This window comes from Marmota marmota, unplaced genomic scaffold (assembly GCF_001458135.2).
Source record: "Marmota marmota marmota unplaced genomic scaffold, marMar, whole genome shotgun sequence".
In the NCBI taxonomy this organism is placed as follows: Eukaryota; Metazoa; Chordata; class Mammalia; order Rodentia; family Sciuridae; genus Marmota; species Marmota marmota.
Genome location: NW_025999960.1, coordinates 4,013,279 through 4,035,884, shown reverse-complemented (window position 1 = coordinate 4,035,884; position 22,606 = coordinate 4,013,279). Strand labels below are relative to the sequence as shown.

The 22,606-nt window shown below is 39.1% G+C and overlaps 1 protein-coding gene across 5 annotated transcripts in view; it reads right to left on the bottom strand.

Annotated features, from left to right (window-relative positions):
• Positions 1 to 22,606, bottom strand: part of Bicd1 (BICD cargo adaptor 1) — a 230,738-nt gene that overhangs the window by 111,187 nt on the left and 96,945 nt on the right. For all 5 annotated transcript variants that reach the window (XM_048802507.1, XM_048802508.1, XM_048802509.1 and 2 more), the window contains exon 2: positions 21,723 to 21,935. In XM_048802507.1, the coding sequence (XP_048658464.1) occupies positions 21,723 to 21,935 (213 nt within the window). The remainder of the gene's footprint in view (positions 1 to 21,722; positions 21,936 to 22,606) is intronic.

Below are 22,606 nucleotides of genomic sequence, written 5' to 3'. Positions count from 1 at the left end.
CTCCTCTCTCTCTTCTTCTTCTTCCTCTCTCTCTTCCTTCCTTCCTTCCTCTCTCTCCTTCCTCCCTCCCTCCCTCCCTTCCTTCCTTCCTTCCTTTTTTCCTTCATAGCTGTTACTATAGTCAACCCTACCCACCCAGAATTCCTAAAGACTGGTGCTGAATAACATGCAAATTCACCACTTACCCAGTTTCCCTGGACCACCTTCCCCATCCTCTCCTAACTCAGAATTCTTAAAAGTGGCCCAGGAGTCTTTCTTTCATCTCAAGGTTTCCATCTATACAGATAATGAGAAAAGAGAAGTCCCACATACTTTTTCTCATTATTTGTATAGATGGAAACCTTGAGATGAAAGAAAGACTACTAGAGGACATCACTCTTGTAATTACCCCTTCTACTGCTCTCCTTCACCATCAGTTTCTCTTGCTTGAAGGATCACCAGTTTTACAAACACAGACTACCACCAAGGCAGGAATTAATAATAAAACAAAATTTAAAATAATGGTGTCCCCATCCTTCTGCTACCATTCCAGCAAAAAGCTCACATGGATGCTGACACTTGCCATCTCCATTTCCTCACGTGCACTTTGGCCTATTGTCCTCTGGTCCCAGTTCCCACCACCTGCCAAGGTCATGGGCAACTTCCACCTTGCCATATCCAATAATCAATTCCTAAGCTCATTCTACTCACATGGTTCTTCATTTCTTCTTTTTGGAAACGTAATTATCTCTGGGATTCTAGGTAGTTGCTTTTATCTTAGTCTCTTAGACTCCTCCCTGTCTTTCTGACTTCTGTATCACTAGATCCTTGGATATCTTCTCCTGTCACTCCTTCAGTGATCTCCTCTAGACTCAAGACTTTGAATGCCATCGATTCACCAAAGACTCCTCAATTTCCTTCTCTGGCCCCAGTTCCTACCCTAAGCTCGGACTCTGAAACCACTTGTGCACTTGTCTTTTCACATGCATGTCAGACAGGCAGCCTGAACCAACCAGACATAACCAGAAGAGAAGTCTGGATGTACTGCCCACACTCCCTACAACAAGCCCAGTCCCTCCATGAGGGTCTTCCACGGAACAACATGACACTGTGTGATGATTTTGCTTCTTGCTCATCTCACATCAATGTAAGTTTCATAGGGAGAAGGGTGTTGCCTAGAATCTTGATGAAGTTCTGTTTCCAGACCAGTATCTGGCAATCTGTGTCCAATAAATATTTAATGGATGCAAAATAGTGAGAGAAGAAAAATGAAAACAATAAACACTAGAAAATCTGCAAATATCAAACAACTATAAAGATGCTTTCTTAAAAGTTCTTTCTAATCAGTTGAAAAGTGTAAACAGACCACTTTTTTTAATGCTTTGTTGGAACTCTGCCAGGTATTAGGGTGTTAATGTCTGTAGGTGGAGATGATTACTTCTTTTCCTCTTTAATGTCTCATGCCTCCCATTATTCTCCTAGTTATCCGGCAATCCTGAGAAGGAGAAGCTATAACTAGAAACAGGATACTGAAGGGATTCAAAGGTATCACTTAGATCTCTGGAGGCCAATGCACAGTTGTTTTTCTGTCTAAACACCCTTCCCCCACCTTTTTTTTAATACTAGAAAGTCATCCTAGGCAACACTTAATAATTTTCCTTTCTTACTTAAAAATAAAATCAGCTTACTGGGAATTCTTAACATTCCTTTTCGACATTTGCCCCTCAGAGGGTGAGTCTGTACGTATCCTCTCCTCAAGAGGGAACAGGAAGCATCGATGCCTGATCCACACATGTCCTTGTTTGAAGACTTTAGTCTAGTGATTCTCATGTCTGTCCCCAGAACTAGAGAACGAACTCTGGAATTAGATCTTCCCAAGAGCATTTAGCCAAATTAGGGCTTTGTGACATTCTTTAAGCAATTCTTAAACTTAACAGGAACTATAATAAAACAAGGAACAATTTATCTACTATAATTCAAGTTTCTTTTTATTTATTTATTTATTTTTTATTATTGGTTGTTCAAAACATTACAAAGCTCTTGACATATCATATTTCATACATTTGATTCAAGTGGGTTATGAACTCCCATTTTTACCCCGTATACAGATTGCAGAATCACATCGGTTACACATCCACGTTTTTACATATTGCCATACTAGTGACTGCTATATTCTGCTACCTTTCCTATCCTCTACTATCCCCCCTCCCCTCCCCTCCCCTCCCATCTTCTCTCTCTAAAATTCAAGTTTCTTGATAAGAAAAGCTAAGGGTTGCTTTTTCTTTTCAGATGTCAACCTTGCTTCAACCCAACACTCAAGTCCTTAAAAATGCAAATGGCTCCATGTTGTGATTTCATTCTCTTCTTAAATATCCGTTTATTGGGCACTTATCCTACTAACCACTGTAAGAGCCTTGCATTAGCTCATCTTCAAAGTAACACTATATTCCATATTATTCTCATCTAACAGATGAAGAAATAGAGGCAGGGAGAGGTAAGTTATTTGTTAAGGGCCAGATCCTATGCTTTGACCACTATGTATTCTTTGTTCCTGCTGATAATTTGGACTATATTAGTGTTATGGTTTGGATGTCCCCTTAAAGCTCCTGTGTGAGACAATGCAAGAAAGTTCAGAGGGGAAATGATTGTGTTTTGAGAATCTTAACCCCAATCAGTGAAATAATCCCCATAGGGATTAACTGAGTGGTAACTTGAGGCAGTCGGGTGTGGCTGGAGGAAGTGGATCATTGGGGGCATGCCTATGGGGTATATAGTTTGTATCTGGAGAGTGGAGTCTCTCTCTCTCTCTCTTCTTCTTCTTCTTCTTCTTCTTCTTCTTCTTCTTCTTTCTGATCACGATGTGAGCTGCTTTCCTCTGCCACACTATTCCACCATGATGTTCTGCCTCACTTCAAACCCTGAGGAATGGAACTGACTGTCTATGGATGGAGACCTCTGAAACTGTGAGCCCTGAAATAAACTTTTTCTCTTCTACAATTGGGCTTGTTGGGTCATTTAGTCACAGTGGCAAAATAGCTGACTAAATTAGGATTGATATACATTACTATTATTTATGCTGTACATGTTTAAGATATTTGAGGCCACTTATAATAAAATAGGTATACGTGATAAAGCAGTTAAGATAAAATAGTAAACTTTTAAAATAAAAGAACAAATATCCTTGAGAACTATGATGTAGATTTGACGTCTGAAAATGGAGATTCCCCTGTATCAATATGACTTAGTTGTTTGTTCCATGGAAACTTTGCCCGGGCCAGATAAGATCATAAACCAATAATTCAAATTTGCCTTAGGAAAATCACATACTCTTAGGTGATATATTGATTGCTCACCTGGGCAAATAGCTCACACATCAAATAACATCAAATAGCCTGACCAGGCCTCAAGTAGTTATTTGAACTGAGCTTTAAATTGAGTTCTTTGAAATGCAGTATAGATATACACAATGGAATTTCTTTCAACCATACAGAAAAATGAAATTATGTCATTTGCAGGAAAATGAATAGAACTAGAGACTATAATGTTAAATGAAATAAGCCAAACTCAGAAGGTCATTGTGTTTTCTCATATGTGGAGGCTAGAGAGGAAAAAGGAAAAGAAAGTAGAGCAGGGAGAATCTCATGAAAATCAAAGGGAGATTAGTAGAGGAAAGGGACCCAGTTTATGAAGAAGGGAGAGAGGAGAAAGTGCTGAGAGTGATATTTGCCAAATTATTTTGTTTTATGTGTGCCATGTATGACTATGTGACAACAAATTCCATCATTATGTACAACTTTAATGCACCAATTTAAAATGTGGAAAGAGAAAAAATAGAGTTCTTTGATTCCTAGCAAATAAGTAAAAAAGGAAAATACAATTCTAATTATCTGATTAAAAGTGATATAAGATATTCAAGAGAAAGGCATTAGCTATTGTTTTTATCACCAATGTACAGATGAAAAAACTAAGGCCTAGAGAGATTATAAGATCTAGACAAGATTCATTGAAAGTAAGTGGTGGGGACCGAATTTGAATTCAGGTCTTATCTGACTTTAAAGTGCAGTGGGTGTTTTGGTTTTGGGGGGTTTTTTGGTGAAACTGGGATTGAACCCAGTGGCATCTATCACTGAGCCATATCCCCAGGCCCTTTTATTTTTTATTTTGAGACAGATTCTGCTAAATTGCCCAGGCTGACCTCAAACTTATGATCCTCCTGCCTCAGCCCCGTGAGTAGTCAGGATTACAAGTGTGCATCACTGTGCCCTGCCAGAGTATGTATTTTAAGTCACATCATACTGTTCACAAGACTGCACAGCTTTCTAATATCCTACATCAAGTGAAAACCAAAACTTAAGAAAAAATAGGAGTTGAGGCACTGCATTATACTTGATAACCTTTGGGTACCTATGTTGGACAGGGCTGAAATAACAGGGGAATTGGAGGTAATTCTCTGATGACAGCCTCAACTATCCTGTGTCGCAGACTGAAGGAGATGCAGACATTTTAGGTACCAGCAATTAGGTGGCAAGGCTGACATTCTTCATTAAAAGGATGAAAAGCCTTCTGGGAAAATTTGATTGGATGAGGGAGGTCATCTTATCTTCTGGCAAAGAGACATAGGGTCAAATGGTCCTCAAGCAGAGCTTTGTCACACTGAGAAAATATTTTGCAGAAAAAAATTATACTGAAATATTTGGGTATTATTAGCTCTCTATTTCAAATACTAAAGAAGCTTAATATTGATTTTCCCCATATGTGGTTGCAAAAATAATTGCTCTCTGTATTTCATTTTAAGAGAATATCTATGAAAATTAATATTATAATAGTTGATAAAGAATTATTCTTCTTGCCTAGAGTCAACTGAACTAATGATTTCATAAAGTCACTCTTAGAAGAGATACTAAAATTAGCACTTTAAAACAAAAATGAAGGCTGAATAAGTCTTCTAAACTGCTCTATTAAGAAACACATATATGCCAGGCATGGTGGTGCCTGTAATCCCAGCAGCTCAGGAGGCTGAGACAGGATTGAGAATTCAAAGACAGCCTTAGCATCTTTAGCAAGGCTCCATGCAACTTAGTGAGACCCTTGTCTCAAAAAAAGGGGTGCAGGGCAGCTGGGGACATGGCTCAGGTGGTTAAGCTCCCCTGCATTCAATTCTCAGTACAAGAAAAAAGAAAGAATACATACATAATATTGATAATCTAAAAAGTGAACTAGACCATTCAGAGATGAATGAAGAGCCTCCAAAGTAATTGAAACATAAGGAATAAAATAAGGGAAAATAGTATTTGTAAACTTTACGGGGCTGGGGATGTGGCTCAAGCGGTAGCGCGCTCGCCTGGCATGCGTGCGGCCCAGGTTCAATCCTCAGCACCACATACAAAGATGTTGGGGCTGGGGATGTGGCTCAAGTGGTAGCGCGCTCGTCTGGCATGCGTGCGGCCCAGGTTCGATCCTCAGCACCACATACCAACAAGGATGTTGTGTCTGCCGATAACTAAAAAAATAAATAAATATTAAAAAAAAAAAACAAAACTTTACATATATTATTGTGTGGTAATAATTAAATAGGCATAAGAGTGGGTAGAAAGAATAACAGAACAGGACAGGAATAAGACAGAACAGAACTAAAAAAAAAGCAGACACGTGGATAGAAAATCACACAGTAAAGACAGAATAATGTGGACGTCTCTTAGAAACACAAGTGTCCTTAAGGAAGGAATAAATTTAATTAAAAGGAAATTATGGAGAAAACAACTCAGACCAAAAAAATGTTTTAATTATTCATTAACTGTGTATAGAGACTGTGTATAGAGTTATTCTTGGACGTGAAAAGAAATAAAGTGCCAGGCGCGGTGGCGCACACCTGTAATCCCAGCAGCTCAGGGGGCTGAGGCAGGAGGATGGAGAGTTCCAGGCCAGTCTCAGCAACTTAGTTAGGCACTTAGTAACTCAGTAAGACCCTGTCTCTAATAAATTTTTTTTTAAAAGGGCTGGGGATGTGGCTCAGTGGTTTAACCCCAAGTACCAAAAAAAAAAAAAAAAAGAACAGGGGTCCTCAGGCCTAAGAATTGGACAAATCAGACCATTTTTAGCTTGCAATTTGGTATATTGTGTGGGTAAGTCCATCTCCAAAAGCAGTTACAGCAAAGCACCAACAGTGTAATTACACTTCGTAGGAATTCTTCATAGGAACTCAGCCTTCTTCACTATCTTAGTCTGTTTCACACTACTATAACAGAATACCAAGACAGATAATTTATATAGAAGATAAATTGATTTCTTCTGGAAGCCAGGAAGTCCAAGAGCATGGACCAGCATCTGGGGAGGGCCTCTATGCTGCGTCACAACATAGTGGAAGGCATCACACGCCCGCTCGGATCTTTCTTCCTATTATAAAACAACTAATCTTATCATGCGGCTCCATCCTCATGGCTGCATCTAACTCTAATTTCCTCCCAGAAGCCCCACCTCCAAATACTGCCAACACCGAAACTTGGAGATAAAGTTTCCAACATCTGAATTTTGGGGGAACACATATGAACCATAGCAATAACCCTGACTTCTACTCATTTCAGATAGGAATAGGGACAGATTGCTAACAACCAATCAATTTCAAAGTCATCTAAGATATGCACAGAATAAACAAAGAACCTGGTGTGAAGTCATTAAAGAGATTTCTCTCAGACTAGAGAGCTGAGTGATGTACACCTGGATGTTTCCCATAGGACATTAATTCAGGTGTGTACTTGGAGGATACCAGCCAAGTACTTCCTGCTCTGATTTTGGCAGTTGCCCCGGAGGGAGCAGCACTCTGGCAGAGAAGTGCCTTCCCATATCAGAACGAATTGTATATTCATTTTATTCCCTGAACAGTGTAATATAGGTGGACAATGCCTTGCACATTCTGCTATTTCCAGCAATGTCTGGCACAGTATTTGCAGAGTAGGTGCTTAACCGGATGGTCATTCCTGAAGGAGACATTTTATAGAAAATTAAAATATACAGAGTTTCCATCTCTCTTTGCCAGAGTCTGGAAACTTGTGGTTACATATGACTCTCTGCACGTACACATGGAAAGCATTTGCCAACTCAATAGTATTTCTCTCAATATGAAGCTTAATGGTGGATTTGTCCATCACAATAAGAGGGTAATAACACTGTCTGACCTTGGAGTGACTCATTGCCCTTCTCTGCTGACTGGCCCCAGGCAGAAAGGGTAATACAAAATAAATGAATGGGTGAGTACACCGCAATGAGATGGGCATCGCCAATTCTACTCTTCTGAATCCAATCAACTTTTAATATATCTTCTCTCTTTGTCCTAATAACACATGCCCCATATAGATTGAGATATGATAAAGAATTGAGTTTTAGACAAAGTTATATATTATTTCTTATTCCTCTTTTTTGAAACTTTTTAAAAAATTGATATAGAATATGTATGTCCAATGGGAGATGGTATAACCCCTGTGGAGGACTAAATAATGGCCCCCAAAGATATTCAGGTCCTAATCCCTGGAACCTGTGAATGTTACCTTAGGTGGTAACAGAAACTTTGTAGATGTAACTAAGGAATTTGAGATGGAGAAATTTTCCTGGATTAGCTGAGTAGGCTCTAAATGTAATCACAGTGCACCTCTAAGAGGGGAGCAGAGGGGTGCTTGATTCAGAAGAAGGCAGTGTGATGTGGAGACAAGACACCGTGCTGCTGGCTGGCTCTGGATGACAGAGAAGTGGCAATGAATACACTGAGAGTTGGAAAGGCTGTGTACACTTCCCTAGCACCTCCAGAGGGCGTTTAGCCCTACCAGCACCTGGATTTTAAACCAGCAAACTGCAGACTCTGGCCTCCAGCATTTAAGAGAGAAGTTTGGGTTGTATTTAAGCCACAAAATTTGTAGTCCTTCGTTACACCAGCCATGCGAAACTAATACAGTTCCAAACAGGTCAAAATGGATACTTTGAGAAGCCAGAACTTTCTTAGATATTATAATGGTTTGTGGTCTTCTCAAGCTCAAACTGTATCTCAGTCTTCATTTATTTGACAGGAAAAATTAGGAGGAAAATGTCCAAAAATGCTCCTTAAAGAGATGACAATGCAGGGCTGGGGTTGCAGCTCAGTGGTAGAACACTTGCCTGGTATGTATAGAAGCCCTGGGTTCAATCCTCAGCACTGCGTATGTATAAATAAGTAAATAAATAAGTAAGTAAGTAAGTAAATAAAGGTCCATTGGCAAATAAAAAAATTTTTTTAAAAAATGACAATCCAAAGAAAGGTTGTAAATTATTTATTGGCAAGCACTACTAGTGAGAGTGATTCAAATAACAATGCAATAATTTTATTACTCGTAAGACTCAAGTTTCATTATTATTAATTGTTGGGGTAAAGAAGTTAGTTAGAATTATCTTTTTTTTTTTTGTACCGAGGATTGAACCCAGGGGTACTTAACCACTGAACCACATCTCTAGCCCTTTTAATTTTTTATTTTGAGGCAGGGTCTCACAAAGTTGCTTAGGGCCTCACTAAGTTGCTGAGGCTGGTTTCGAATTTGCAATCCTCCTGCCTCAGCCTCCCTAGCTGCTGGGATTGCAGGCATGAGCCACCATGCCCAGCTCTCATAGGTGTTGTTTGTTTTTGTTTTGCAGGTATGTTTATGTGTCACATGCATGTCTGTGGGGGGATGTACTAGGAATCTAAAATAGGGGCACTCTACACTGAGCTACATCCCCAGTCTTTTTATTTTTTATTTTGAAACAGGGTCTCACTAAGTTGCTGAGTCTGGCCTTCAATTACGATCCTCATGCCTCAGCCTCCCCAATAGCCTGTTACATTCTTTTATGTCTTTCTTTTGTTGTTGTTATTATTGTTATTTTTTAGATATACATGACAGTAGAGTGTATTTTACACTCTACTGTATATTATTATACACACATGGGGCATAACTTCCCATTCTTGCAGTGGTATATGATATGGAGTTACACTGGTCATATATGAACATAGGAAAGTTATGCCTGAATTATTCTATGGTCTTTCCTATTCCCATCCCCCCTCCTTTCTCTTCATTTCCTGTTGTCCAATCCAATGAACTTCTATTCTCCCATCCAAACCCCTTATTTTGTGTTAGCATCCACATATCAGAAAGAACAATAGGCCTTTGGGTTGGCTTTATATCTTTTATTTTAACTTTTCAATTAGTTATTTAGAAAAAGCTTGCTGACCACCTCTTCATACCAGTAGCAAACATTTACCTAGTGTTTAAGACAGATATTCTCTTATATGTTCTATATTAATACACTGTAATAATTTTGCTTAAATAGTGTCAATCTATTAATATTCATGTCTAAAAACAACTGTAGAGGTACACTGTATACCAAAATACTTAGGTACTAGGAAATTTATTTTGATATTCTAGATTCCTATAATCTGACACAGACTAGGTCTTTATAACGTGTGATAGCCTCAGAAGAGATGTATGGTTACAATTCTACTCTTTGAAAAATTATTTTAGTAAAACTAAAACCCTCTCAGGAAGCTATTTCTAAATAAGCACTTTTAGGGCTGGGGTTGTGGAGTGCTTATCTAGCATGTGTGAGGCACTGGGTTCAATTCTCAGCACCACATAAAAAATAAATGAAATAAAGGCATTGTGTCCATCTATAACTAATAAAAATATCTTTTAAAAATAAGCACTTTTAATGTTATTGAACAAGTGATATATAAGCCAGCTAAGTAGGTAATCAATATGCAGATTTTCTTCTGGGATGCACAGTATTTTAATTCAAATTCAAAGTTAAAGTTTCTATTAATACATCTAGTATGATTCAGGCCACAGGGTTTATTTTTGAAATATCTTTGTATAGCCTGAGATGTATGTAAAAATTCATTATGACAACCCAGCTCACTCCTTAGGTTACTCAAGTATAAGCTTCCCATAACCTTCAAGAAATTAAGTCCTGAGTGGCTTCGGGTATCCTTGATTGTGAGATTAAGCTATAAATTCCCTTTGGAGAATTAAATGCCTGGACAGAATCTTAATCAGCCTGGACCTGCCAATTGGGATGTTCTTTGGAGATAGAGGTCAAGATGTTTAAAAAAAAAAAAAAAAGGTTAAATTGTCCACTAAGCATTCCAGCTAAAATGCTGATCACATTCCTTCTCCTTCTGCTCAGGCCGTGCAGGGAACAAAATCTGAGCCTCGGGTGGGAGAAAAAGTTTGAAACAGAATCAAGCTATTTTTAGTCCAACAATCAATGTGTGCTAAATGGATTGTGCATGGATCTTTATTCTTATGTTCCAAGAGGTAGAAATGACCCTGTTCAAAAGATAAGAAAGGGAAGGGAAGGGAGAGAGGGAGGGGGGGAAATAAATGCTCATGTATATGCTGAGTATGCACCGTACCCGTTCTATAGTTCAAAGGGCGGGCAGCCTCTTACTGTTCTTTATTCGTAAATGGTGAATGATAATTAATAAAAACTTAATCATGGGCTGGGGTTGTAGCTCAGTGGCAGAGTGCTTGCATAGCATGTGTGAGGCACTGGGTTCGATTCTCAGCACTGCATATAAATAAGTAAAATAAAAGTCCATTGACAACTAAAAAATATTAAAAATTAAAAAAAAAACTTAATGACCTTGAATAAAGTAAAGGGGCAGTGCAAGATTATTTAAAAACAGATTTTTTTTTTTTTAACCTGTGTCAGCTCCAGGGCTTCCCTTTCTACAGCATGTCCTGAGCAGCGCAGTCTCACTATTTCTAACTACAGCTTGACCCTTCCTGGCAGTTTTCCACTTAATTCTCCATTTGGCACTGGTTTAATGACTAGCTATCACACAGGAAGTTGATATAACTGTCATATCAGGCCAGAAGTCTATGGCCCCTTCTCATTGTCTAATGTAGAGATAAAACAGTCACAAACAATAATGATACTATTTTGAATCTATGTGCAAATCATATTCAATACCTGGATTTTGGGAATTTTTAAATATGCTTAAGTTTTTAAAGTTTTCCCCAAAAATATTTGGGATCATGAAGATGCAAGTCCTTATTACTGCCCTATAATAACCTCAAAATGCTAAAAAAATGTTTGAATGAAGATCAGAAGACATCATTTTGAGAACTATTAAAAAGCTGTTGTATTATGTCTCATTGACACCTATAATAACCAACTTTCCAAATAATTGGAAAAAGCATTTCCAATCCTTATTATTAGAGAAACTGAATGTGCATGCTCCTTATAATGATGCCTGCATTTTATGGCTGATCAATACTCACAGCTCTCTGGGTATATGGGATTACAGCAGGCAACGCGATGACTTCACAGATCTGCAGGATGTGTACCTCACCTTCCTCTAATGGAAACCTGAGTCTCCCCAGGGATGCTGTTTCCCTCACATCCCTCCCAAGTGCTGACCATTTTATTCCTGAAGTCCCCCTACCGCAGGAGCTGGAGGCAGGAGTGCTGCCCTTTTTACCCCATGTGGCTCTTCTCTGATATTCTCCCTCACTCTCCCTGAAACACTTGTGCTTTAACTCTCGTGGCATCAGATCATATCATCTGCTACCTAGCCTTGCTGCTCAACCAGGTCTTCAGTCCCACCAAACATCCACTCATTTCCCTGCATCATCTCCAGAACTTCTGGTCTTAATTCTGGGCAATCTCAATATGCACACTCCTGTATGGATCTTAGCTGTCCCTTGAGTTCCCAACTTGCTGCTACTGGGAGGCGGGATGACATTTAGGAGGTGGAGGCTTGTGGGAGGTTTTGGGACCTTGAGGGTGTGCCCTCACTGGGGGCTGTGAGACACTGTTCTCTTCCTCTTTCCTTCACTTAATATCCTGGCCATGAGGGAAGGGTTTTTGCTTCACTGTGCACTTCTGCTATGATGTGCTATGCCTCCCCCAGAGCCCTAAGAGCAATATGTCCACCTAGTCATGGACTAGAACCTTCAAAACTGTGAGCCAAAATAAACCTCCTCTCTGAAGTCAGAGGTAATCTCTCTGATGACTTCAGGTGTAAGTAACAGTGACAGAAAACTGGCACAATGCATATAGATGACCTCATTCCTGCAGTTCCTTTTCTTGACAGATCTTCTCTTACTAGTGTCTTTCCCGTGCAGAGACCTTAGTGACCCACTCTCCAGGTCGCAATAGCCCACTTCTCCTTTCAAGTCCCAACACCTCCCCAGCTTTCCTCTCAACTACGGATCTGTCCTCCCACTTCAGTGAGGTGACTGAGGCCAGTGGAAGATGACTTACAGACTCTCTTCTTCTACGTCTATGCGTGGACCAGCCTCTGTATCCACATATTCTGCTTTCCCAGACATTGCCATAGGTGAGATGTCCTTGCTGACCTCCAAAAGTAGTACCACCACTTTTTTTTTTTTTGATGGGGGAGGGTACTGGGGATTGAACCCAGACATGCTTTACCACACTGAGCCACATCCCCAGAGACCTCCCCACCTACTTTTTTTAAAATTTTGAGGCAGGGTATCACTAAGTTGCTTAGGGCCTCCATAAATTGCTGCAGCTGGCCTTAAACTGGCAATCTTCCTGCCTCATCCTCCAGACCAGATGAGATGGATTACAGGTGCGTGCATCACTCATCTGGCTAATCCCTTCACTTTTGTACCAGATTCCATACCTCTCCTTTGCCTAAGGAAATCAATTCCTCCACGCATTCTTCCCTTTTCCTGGTACAGCCTTAAAGTTTCCCTCTCAGTGGGTTGCTCCTATCAGCATTCACATATGCTGCTACTACTTCCCTCTTAAAACAGACAGAACAAGAACCAACTTGCCCTTGAGCCCATTCCATCTCCTGGCACCTCCTCATTTCTTTCATCCTCTTTACAAACACCAATGAAAACGTTGTTTCTATTCTGTTTCCAGTTCCTCACCTTTTATTTCCTTGAAGTCCACTCTCATCAGGCTTTTGTTCCCACCATCCTGGAGAAATTCTCTCACGGGTAACCAGTGACATGCTGCTAAATCAAGGTCAACTCCAGTTCCTCATCTTGTTCTCCCTGTGGGCAGCGGCTCTCTTGACTGGGCTGGCAGGAGCCAGTCTCTCTCCATCACTCTCTACCTCACTTACTATTGATTTTTAGTTCCTTTTGCTGGTTTCCCTTCTGGTCCCCCACCTCTTGATGTGAGGTGGCCCAGAGCTCAGTGCTTGGGCCCTTTCTCTTTTCTATCTATATCTCTCTCTTTAATGATCTCACCAATGCCATGACTTTAAATAGCATCTGTCTGCTGACAACTCCAAAATTTACAACTGTACCCCTCGGCCTCTCTCTGAATTCTAGGTCCTTCTCTCCCACTACCCATCCACATCTACACCTGAAGACCTAGTAGAAATTAAAAACTTTACATGCTCAAAACTGAGCTTCTGATTTTCCTCATAAAACTTGTTCTAGCTGAAGACTTCCCCACCTCAATTGATGATGATTCCATTTTTTAAGTTAGCCAAACTAAAAACCTTGGACTAGAGCTATTTTTTTTTCCTCCCTACCTCTGGTTCTGTCCATCCAACCCATTAGAAAATCATGCTGACTCTATTCTCAAAAGATGTTCAAAATATGACTCTTGTTCCCCACCTCCTCCTGTCCCTGTGGCCCAAATCACCATCTTCTCATATCACAGATGGGTCATCTGTGATAATTCCCACCTGTATCCTTGCCCCAACAGTCCTATCCCTCCTGTGCTCAACACCTTCTAGTAATCGTGCAAAGTAAAAACCAAACCCCTGTCAACAGTATGTAAGGCCCTGCAGGATCTGGCTTCCTATTTCCTCTTTTAATTCATCATGCCAGTGTGGTGTTGGTGAAGGGATAGGTGCATAGATCAATATAAAAGAACACAAAGTCCAGAAAAATACCCCCATAGACATGGCTAGTCCATCTTGACAAAGGTGCCAAGGCAATTCAACAGAGAAAAGGTAGTTTTTCAACTAATGGTTTCTGGAAAAATTGGACATACATATGCCCCCCCCCCCCACAAAATGAACTTTAATGTGAACCTCATACTTTATATAAAAATTAACCCTAAGTAGATCATAGATCTACATTTAATACTACAAGGCTTTAAATGAAAATTTAGGAGAAAATCTTCATGACTTGGAGATTGAGAAGGATTCTTAAATCTGACATCAATAGCACAACATGCAAGAAGCTTTTTGTTTTCAGTGCTGCATATTGAACCCAGGGACTTGGACATGCTAGGCAAGTGCTCTGCCACTGAACTACATCCCTAGCCCTCAAAATAAGTTTGTTTTGTTGTATACACTAGATTTAATCACAATGAAAAATTTTTTCTTTGTGTGCCAATATTGAAGGGTCTAGTGGAAGATCCTTAGGCTAGCTGGAGTTATACCCTCAGAAGGGACTATGGGACTCCAAGCTTTCTGGCTTCTTGTTAGGTAATATAATCTCTCCCTCTTGTAGGTGTTCCTGTCATCTGCCAGGAAGTCCTCACCGGAGCTGAGTGGTGCCAGTACCATGCCCTTGAGTCTCTAGAACTATAGTTAAAAAACTCTTTTATTTAAAAAGTAGCCTGCCTCTGTCATTTTGTTACAGTAATGAAGAACAGACTAACACACGGCAGGAGACGCTTTTAAAAAAATGAGAAGATAAGCTTCATACTGGGAGAAAAATATTTGCAAATCACATCTGACGAAAGACTTGTATCTAGAATATATAAAGAATTCTCAACATTTCCATAGGAAAAGAAACAACTAAATTAAAAATGGGCAAAAGCGGGGCTGGGATGTGGCTCAAGCGGTAGCGCGCTCGCCTGGCATGCGTGCGGCCCGGGTTGGATCCTCAGCACCACATACAAACAGTTTCGTTGTGTCTGCCGAAAACTAAAAAATAAATATTAAAAATTCTCTCTCTCTCTCTCTCTCTCTCTCTCTCACTTTCTCTCTCTCTCTCTCAATCATCATTAAAAAAAAAAAAAAGGGCAAAAGCCTGAACAGACACTTACCAAAGAGAATATGTAGAAAGCAAAGAAGCCCAAGAAATATTCAATATTATTATCCATTGTGAAAATGCAAATCGAAACCAATGAGATACCACTACATGCCTACCAGAGTAATAATAATTAGAAAATACTGACAATACTGAGTGTGTTGAAAAGGATGAAATCTGGGCAACAAAAACTCTCATGCAATGCTAGGGGGAGTACGAAATGGTACAGCCACGCTGGAAAAGCTAAACACACCTTACCATTATAACCTAGCGCAACCACTCTCTAAGTAGTTACCCTGGAAAAATGAACACTTATGCTCACTCAAAAACATAAATGTACATGAATGCGTACAGAAGTGCTACTTATCACCACAAAAATCTGAAAATAACCCACATGTCCCTCCATAGGTGAATCAATTAAACAAACACAGTGGAATGCTACCCGGCAGTTAAAGGACCGGACTTAATGGAGGCAACGATTTAAATGAATCTCAAGGGCATGATGCTGACAGGAAGGACCCATTTTCAAAAGATTACATACCAGAAGATGACATTTTTATGACATTCCCGAAAAGACAAAACTGTGGCGACAGGGAAGAGCTTGTAGGCTCTCAAAAGCATCTAAATGGCGTCTGGCTTCACCACAGGCACCGAAGATGTGGAATGAATGAATAAATGTAGGACTGCAAAGCTGAAGATCCAAAAAGATTAAAAACCCAAGATGAAGGTCTAAAGAGAAGCTCAACACTTAGGTCCAAGAGCTCAAATTCTCAAGGATTTCCACCAGGTGGAAAAACAGCCCATGATGTCATTTTTTTGTTTGTTTTGTTTTTCTTTTAAATCAGGCACATGTTTTAAAGAGACACTGCATGTCTGTCTGAAAACCAGGATGCTAAGGCATCCTGAAACCTGCCACATGGGGAAGCACTAATAATGGATCTAGATATGTTTAGTCTGAAAGAGAAATGACGAGACAGCTCTTTCCAAATATTTGAAATTGCTGAGCATGGCCTAAAATTGTCAAGTGAAATAGAAAACAACAACCACAACAAATATTCTCTGTAGTGCCAGAGGCTAGAAATATGGCCAGCTGGTGAGAAGTACAGAGACCAATTTTCCCTTAACAAAAAGAAGCAGTTTAATAATTAGTGCTGCCACACAACGGGACAGGCAGCCTTGGAAAGAAGGCAGAAGACAGGGAATGAACAGTAATTTATTTTATTATTTTTTAAATTTTTATTTACTGATTGATTGTGGTGCTGGTGATGAACCCAAGGCTTTCCACATGCCAGGCAAAACTCTACCACTGAGCTACAGCCCAAGTCCATGAACAGTGCATGAGCATGGTCATAGCACCGGTCTTCTCACCCAGGACTTTCAAGCTAGCATTGCCATCTACATGTTGTAAGTAAGGAAACTAAAGCTTAAAGAATACTACAGTTTAGGTAAGTGTCCCCCAACAACCCACATGGTAAATAAACTCTTGGTCTCCAGCTTGGTGCTCTTGGGAGGTAGTAGAGACTTTAAGGGGCCTAGTGGGACACCTTCCAGTCATTGGGGGCATGTCCTTGAAGGGGGTAGAAGAAAAGCGTAGCCCCTTAGTTTCCTACTGTTTTTGAGTCCCAGTCAAGAGGAAAGGTTCTGCTCTGCTATTCATTCACTACCATGATGTGCTGCCTTACTTGAAGCAACAGAGTCACTTGATCATGGACTATAATTTCCAAAACTGTGAGCCAAAATAAACTTTTTTGTTTTACAAGTTTTTCATCTCAGGTATTTGTCACAGTAATAGAATGCTGACTAACACAGAGAACAAATGTAACTTGCCCAATATCACATACTTGGCCACTGGTACAGCTAAAATTCATACAGGGATGGCTAACTTCTAAAACATGTTCTTTCAGTTTTGTTTAATTCAATTTGATTCAATAAAAATTATTTTTAAATTTTAATCTCTAATATCTGATTTTGGTTAGCCTTGATGTTGGGGATACCAAGGTAAATGATAGACAAAATATAGTCCCTTCTTTGAAAGGGGCTCACAGTTTCTCTTTGCCATAATTATGGAAGAGTCCGAATAACAAATACATAGCCATTTAGGGATGTTAAAGAAATATTATTGTTCTGGGAGAAGTATTTACTAAATAACCACTGCAGTTCCTTCCCACCCTAGGATTTTATGAATATGAGTTCCTTGTGGTAGAAGAGATATACTTTCAAAATGTTCATATAATGAATTTCTGGAAATTGGGTCACTGGCATATTATGAAATTTGATTTTTTTACTCCACTGAGAGAAAAATTGGACTTTCAAATGTGGTAAAAATCATATGGACTGGGGCTGGGGTTGTGGCTCAATGGTAGAGTACTCACCTAACACATATGAGGCACTGGGTTCAATCCTCAGCACCACATAAAAATGAATAAATAAAATAAAGGTATTATGTCCAACTACAACTAAAAAAAAATTTTTTTTAAATCATATGGAGTAAGGGGCTGGGGTTGTGGTATCATTTGCCTAGCATGTGTGAGGCACTGGGTTTGATCCTCAGCACCACATAAAAAGGGTCAATAAAATAAAGGTATAAAAAATGTTGCATCTGTTTAAAAAAAAACTTTAAAAAATCATATGGAGTAAGCATCTTTTAAAATATAAAAGTCATATCCCACTAAAATGGGATTACAAATTAAATTATTGTCAAGCCAAGCATGTAGTATATGCCTATAATTCTAGCTACTTGGGAGCATGAAGCAGAAGGATTACAAATTCAAGGCCAATGTGGGTGACTTAGACTTTACCTCAAAAAATGAAATGAAATAAAATGAAATAAAGGGCTAAGAAATATAGCTCAGTGTAGAGCATTTGTCTAATATGCAAGAAGACCTAAGTTCTTAGCCCAGTACTGCAAAAAAAAAAAAAAAAATTGCTCTTGTCTTGGTCTATTCTTGCTGCTAAAACAAAATACCTAAGGCTGGGTAATTTCTAAAGAACAGAAACTCATTTCTCACAGTACCTGAGGCCAGACATCTGAGGTCAAAGCACCAGAAGCTGTGGTGTCTCGGGAGGACCCAGTCTTGACTCCCAAGATGGTGCTTTATTGCTGCATCCTCTGGAAGGGAGGAATGCTGTGTCCTCACATGGCAGAAGGGCCAAAGAGCCTACCTAGTTCCCCACCTCTTTTATAAGTGCTAATCCCATTATGAGTGCACTCTTCTCATGATTTCATCACCTCTTAGTACTACTGCATCACTGATGAAGTTTCAACACGTGAATCTGAAGGAGACACAGTAAGACCACAGAAGCTATTGTGCTAATTCTCGATACATTCTTCAAGAATTTAATTAGTTTGAGCCAAGATTCAGAAGAGGCTGACGTGCTTTTGGCAGCTACCATGACAAGGCTAAGAGCGTATAGATCAGAGCCAGTTTTTTTTTGATTCTGGCTTGTCACTTAGTGCAAGTACATTGGACACATATCTAAATGTCTCTTGAATTCACATGTCCCATTTCCCATTTTAGTAAAATGGGATAATATGCTCAAACATAAGTATAGAATTCAGAACAGTGTCCAGTGCTCAACAAAGTTACTTTAAAGTACAGGCTGAATCTTACTTTTGACTTAATAAGTTTTTTGTTTATCTGTTTGTTGGTTGGTTTTTGCTCTGCCAGGGCTGAACAGAGGACCTCACACATGCTAGGCAAGCACTCCACCCCTGAGTTATACCCCTGGACCAATTATTCATTGTTTAACTCCAATCTGCTGCATTCCACCTAAGAGGTCTATCTATGTGACACACCAATTCTGTTTAGAAATACTGATCCAAATGCTTTGTTTGCTTTGTAAATATTACAGTAAATTCTGACAAACCTTACTAAGCAAGCAGTAGGTAATATTAAAGGTTTAATTATCCTACTATATGGTTTCATCAGTGTGGATTTTAGTTAAATTTGGTACAAAGAAATTGTTTAATTAACACTGTCCAAATAAACCTACTTCGGTTATCTCTCTTAGATCTAATACACTGAAGGTAGAAAAATGAAATCCAAACCTGTTTCAGTAACCTCTGTTTAGGAACTAGAGTAATCTATCGCTTTATGTTTTCACCTAAGTGTTGCTACTGAAGAGAACACAGGGATTTTCCCCCCACTGTCTATTACTGATTTTATAAAATTAACTTCTAACTTGTTTAAGATTAACTTCTAATTTGATTCTTTGATTTGGATATTTTTTTATTTATACTACCTATAATTTTAAATATTATTTACCTATAATTTTAAATATTGTCTACCATTAAAGACATGCTTATAGTAAGGCTGACAAAATGTCAAATGTCTTAAAAATTGAGAGGAATTATATGAAAATCTAAGTTAGTTTTTAACAGTTAAACATAGTCCTGAGGCCAAGGCAGAAAGAAAAGCATATTGTAATCCTACTGCCCAACCTGAACCACAATAGAAAGGATTTCCATGGTGGTAAATTCAGAGACATTTATCTAGTATTTCTTTAACCTAAGAACACAGATCTACATAATGAGTGATATCTTCATGGACTTTTATAGGGGTGTAGAAAATTATTAATGATAATAGCATATACTTATTATGGACTTACTCTATGCCAATATAACCTTAAAACAAATTTTACCAATATCAGGAATATAAAACTTTTAGCAGAACTGAGAAAACTGATTTCCTAATACTTAATTAGGCAGTTTTTCCATTTGACCTCTATACTTTCCTATAACTACTATATATGCAAGACAAATTGACCTGGGAATTACATACACATACACACATGCATATATGTGTAACGCTAACATACTGCACACAACTTCAGAAACTCACCTTTGCCAATACCAATGATCCTACTGAAAGAAAGAGATGAGCCCTTTAAGTAAATACACATGCTTTCATTAATTATTAAATTCACATAACATCTGTCAAGCTGATGATTTACTAAGCTTTGGTTGTCCTTACATATTTCTCACAGTCTATGATGCATAATTTTTCTAACTTATTGATGTCTCTTCCAATCACTATGTATCAGTGAGTACAAAAAATAAATTAAGTTGATCCTACAACAAAAACAAGTCTGAGATTTCAATTTAATATCAACCATCAAAAGTATGTTATGCACACTTATAATCTCAGCTGCGTGGGAGACTGAGTGAGGCAGCCAATTGCAAGTTCAAAGCCAGCCTCAGCAAAGGCGAGGTGCTAAGCAACTCAGTGAGACTCTGTCTCTAAATAAAATACAAAATAGGGCTGGAGATGGGGTTCAGTGGTTGAGAGCCCTGAGTTCAATCCCCAGTATGCCCCCAAAAGGTATGTTATGAGTTAACTAAAAATACATATAATTTATTTCTATTCTCCTTTTATAATACATGTTCTGCTCTAAATGCTAATAATAATGTTGTTAAGGGCATCAAAACAACAATAGGCCCTAGAGATACAGTAATGCCACTAGATTTCAGCCTGTCAGAACATCAACAAACACTTAGGAAACCAGGAAACTAACAAGTTTTTTATTTTTTTCTTTCAATTACCTGACAAATCTGAATGAATATATTCATAGCCTAAATTGCCTTGAGCTGCTTTAGATTAAAAAAAAAATGTATGTACCAAGCTATTCTCTTACTGCACACCAATTCCCCCAAATGCACAGAAACCTAAGTGTTGTCAAGGAATTCATTCAGGAGATCATGGTGCTCAGCAATTATCCAAATTGTGATCCTTCTGGTCCTCCCTTCTTCAGCTTTGGGCAGACCAAAAAGTCTGAATCAGTGGGTCTTAAAATGCTTCCACAGCATCACCTGGGAACTTGTTAGAAATGCATATTCTATTACAAAGATGTTCAATTAAGGAACCCAGTTGGTTGTGGACCTAGCAGCTGCACGTCAATAATTGCTGCATGGGTGTGGGGTTCTAAAAGACATCTGCACCTCTTCTACTGATTCCAGATGTGCATGCTGTCTGCATGTGTTGAAATTTCACACTGAGCCCCATTAATATGTACAATTAATACATGTTAATAAAAAGTAACCTAAATTGATGAAAATGGAGTGATAGAATATGAAGTTTCCCAAAATGGCCTTACGGGGTTTAATGGATAAAGCTGCATTTGGTTATTTCTGTCCCCATGCTATCCAGCACTAAAGAATGACCCTAGAAGTCTCAAAAGGATATGGTGTGTGATGTTGCCTTGCAAAGGATGATGAGGGTAGTTTGGTGGAGGCTCAGGGTCTGATGGAGATCCCCCAATCTAATTCATACTGGCTATCATTTGCTACCTTCCTTACAACCAGTAAAATGGATTGGGGTTCTGTATTACGAGACTCCATGGCCCTCAGAATACTCCCCTGGGATCTCATTCCCCAGTGAGGAGCATCTTGGGTTAACACTGCTGTCGTTTTCAGTTCACACTGCTGCAGAGGATTACAGCCCACCATTCTTCTCCACATTGTATTAAAACAGGCAATGAAGGGAGGAAGTGCTAAGGTCACTATATTTTTTAAACACACCTTGGCAAAACTGTCAAGGCCATTCCTAACCCATAAAATTTTTAATTCTTAAAAAACAATAAAAACGAGGAAATCTCGTCTCAGAGCAAGCTGCCATTTTGCTAAAAAGGCAGGAAAACTGCTAGCATCAGTATTACGTGCTTCTTGCTTAACACAGCTCCTTGGATGGAAGCAAAGGTTTTATTCATCTCTCAGGCAGAGAGCATTTTGTATTGTTTCTCTCTCCCACACAAGTATTGCAGGGTTTACTTGTTTACCTCCTTCAGATCCTGCACAACGGCCGTGAGCCTCTCATTTTCTGCTTGGACATTAGTGACCACAGCCCGGCTCTGTTTCAGTTCATTCTGCATCTCCAAGATCTTGCCCAGATAGTAAGCTTCCTTCGATGCAGACTCCTGCAGAAGCGTTTCCTCCCGAGTCTCTCCATCCTCAGCGACTTTACGATGGATGGAGAAGGACTGCCCAAATGCCTGTAGAGTATTTGGAAAGAAAAAAAGTGCATAATGAAATATACCACAGCACTCTTAAGCAGACATGGAAAATGCTTTGTTTGGCTTTGTGTATTTAAAAAAAAAAAAAAAAAAAGCTAGGCTGAAAGACCTCCAGAAGAAAAATAATAATAACTAATAAAAAACATAGGTAGCAATCTAATAGCTCTAATTGGTGCCTGAAATCCTTTTTGAATAATTCAAATCCTTTTGAGGAAAAAGGGTGCTGGAGATAAACCCAAAGCTTCCTGAATGTTAAGCACATGCTTTACCATGGAGCTAAAGCTTCAGTCCCTTCAAAATCCAATTTTGAGGAGAAAAGAAAAAAATTTAAACATCTTGCAAAAATAGCTATGTGTTAAAGAAAAATTGAAAAACATTACTGGCTGTTTTATGTTATTTTTGTTCAGACAGATTCTATTGAAAAACACTTCAGTGTTAATCAGTCCATTAACATTCGTGTTGTCACCTTTGTTCCAGAAAAATATCCCACAGCTAGGCACAGTGGTGCACACCTGTAACCCCAGCAGCTCCGGGAGGCTTAGGCAAGAGGATCACAAGTCCAAAGCCAGCCTCAATAATTTAGCAAGACCCTAAGAAATTTAGCGAGATCCTGTCTCAAAGAAGTAAAAAACAAAAAGGGGGCTGGGGTT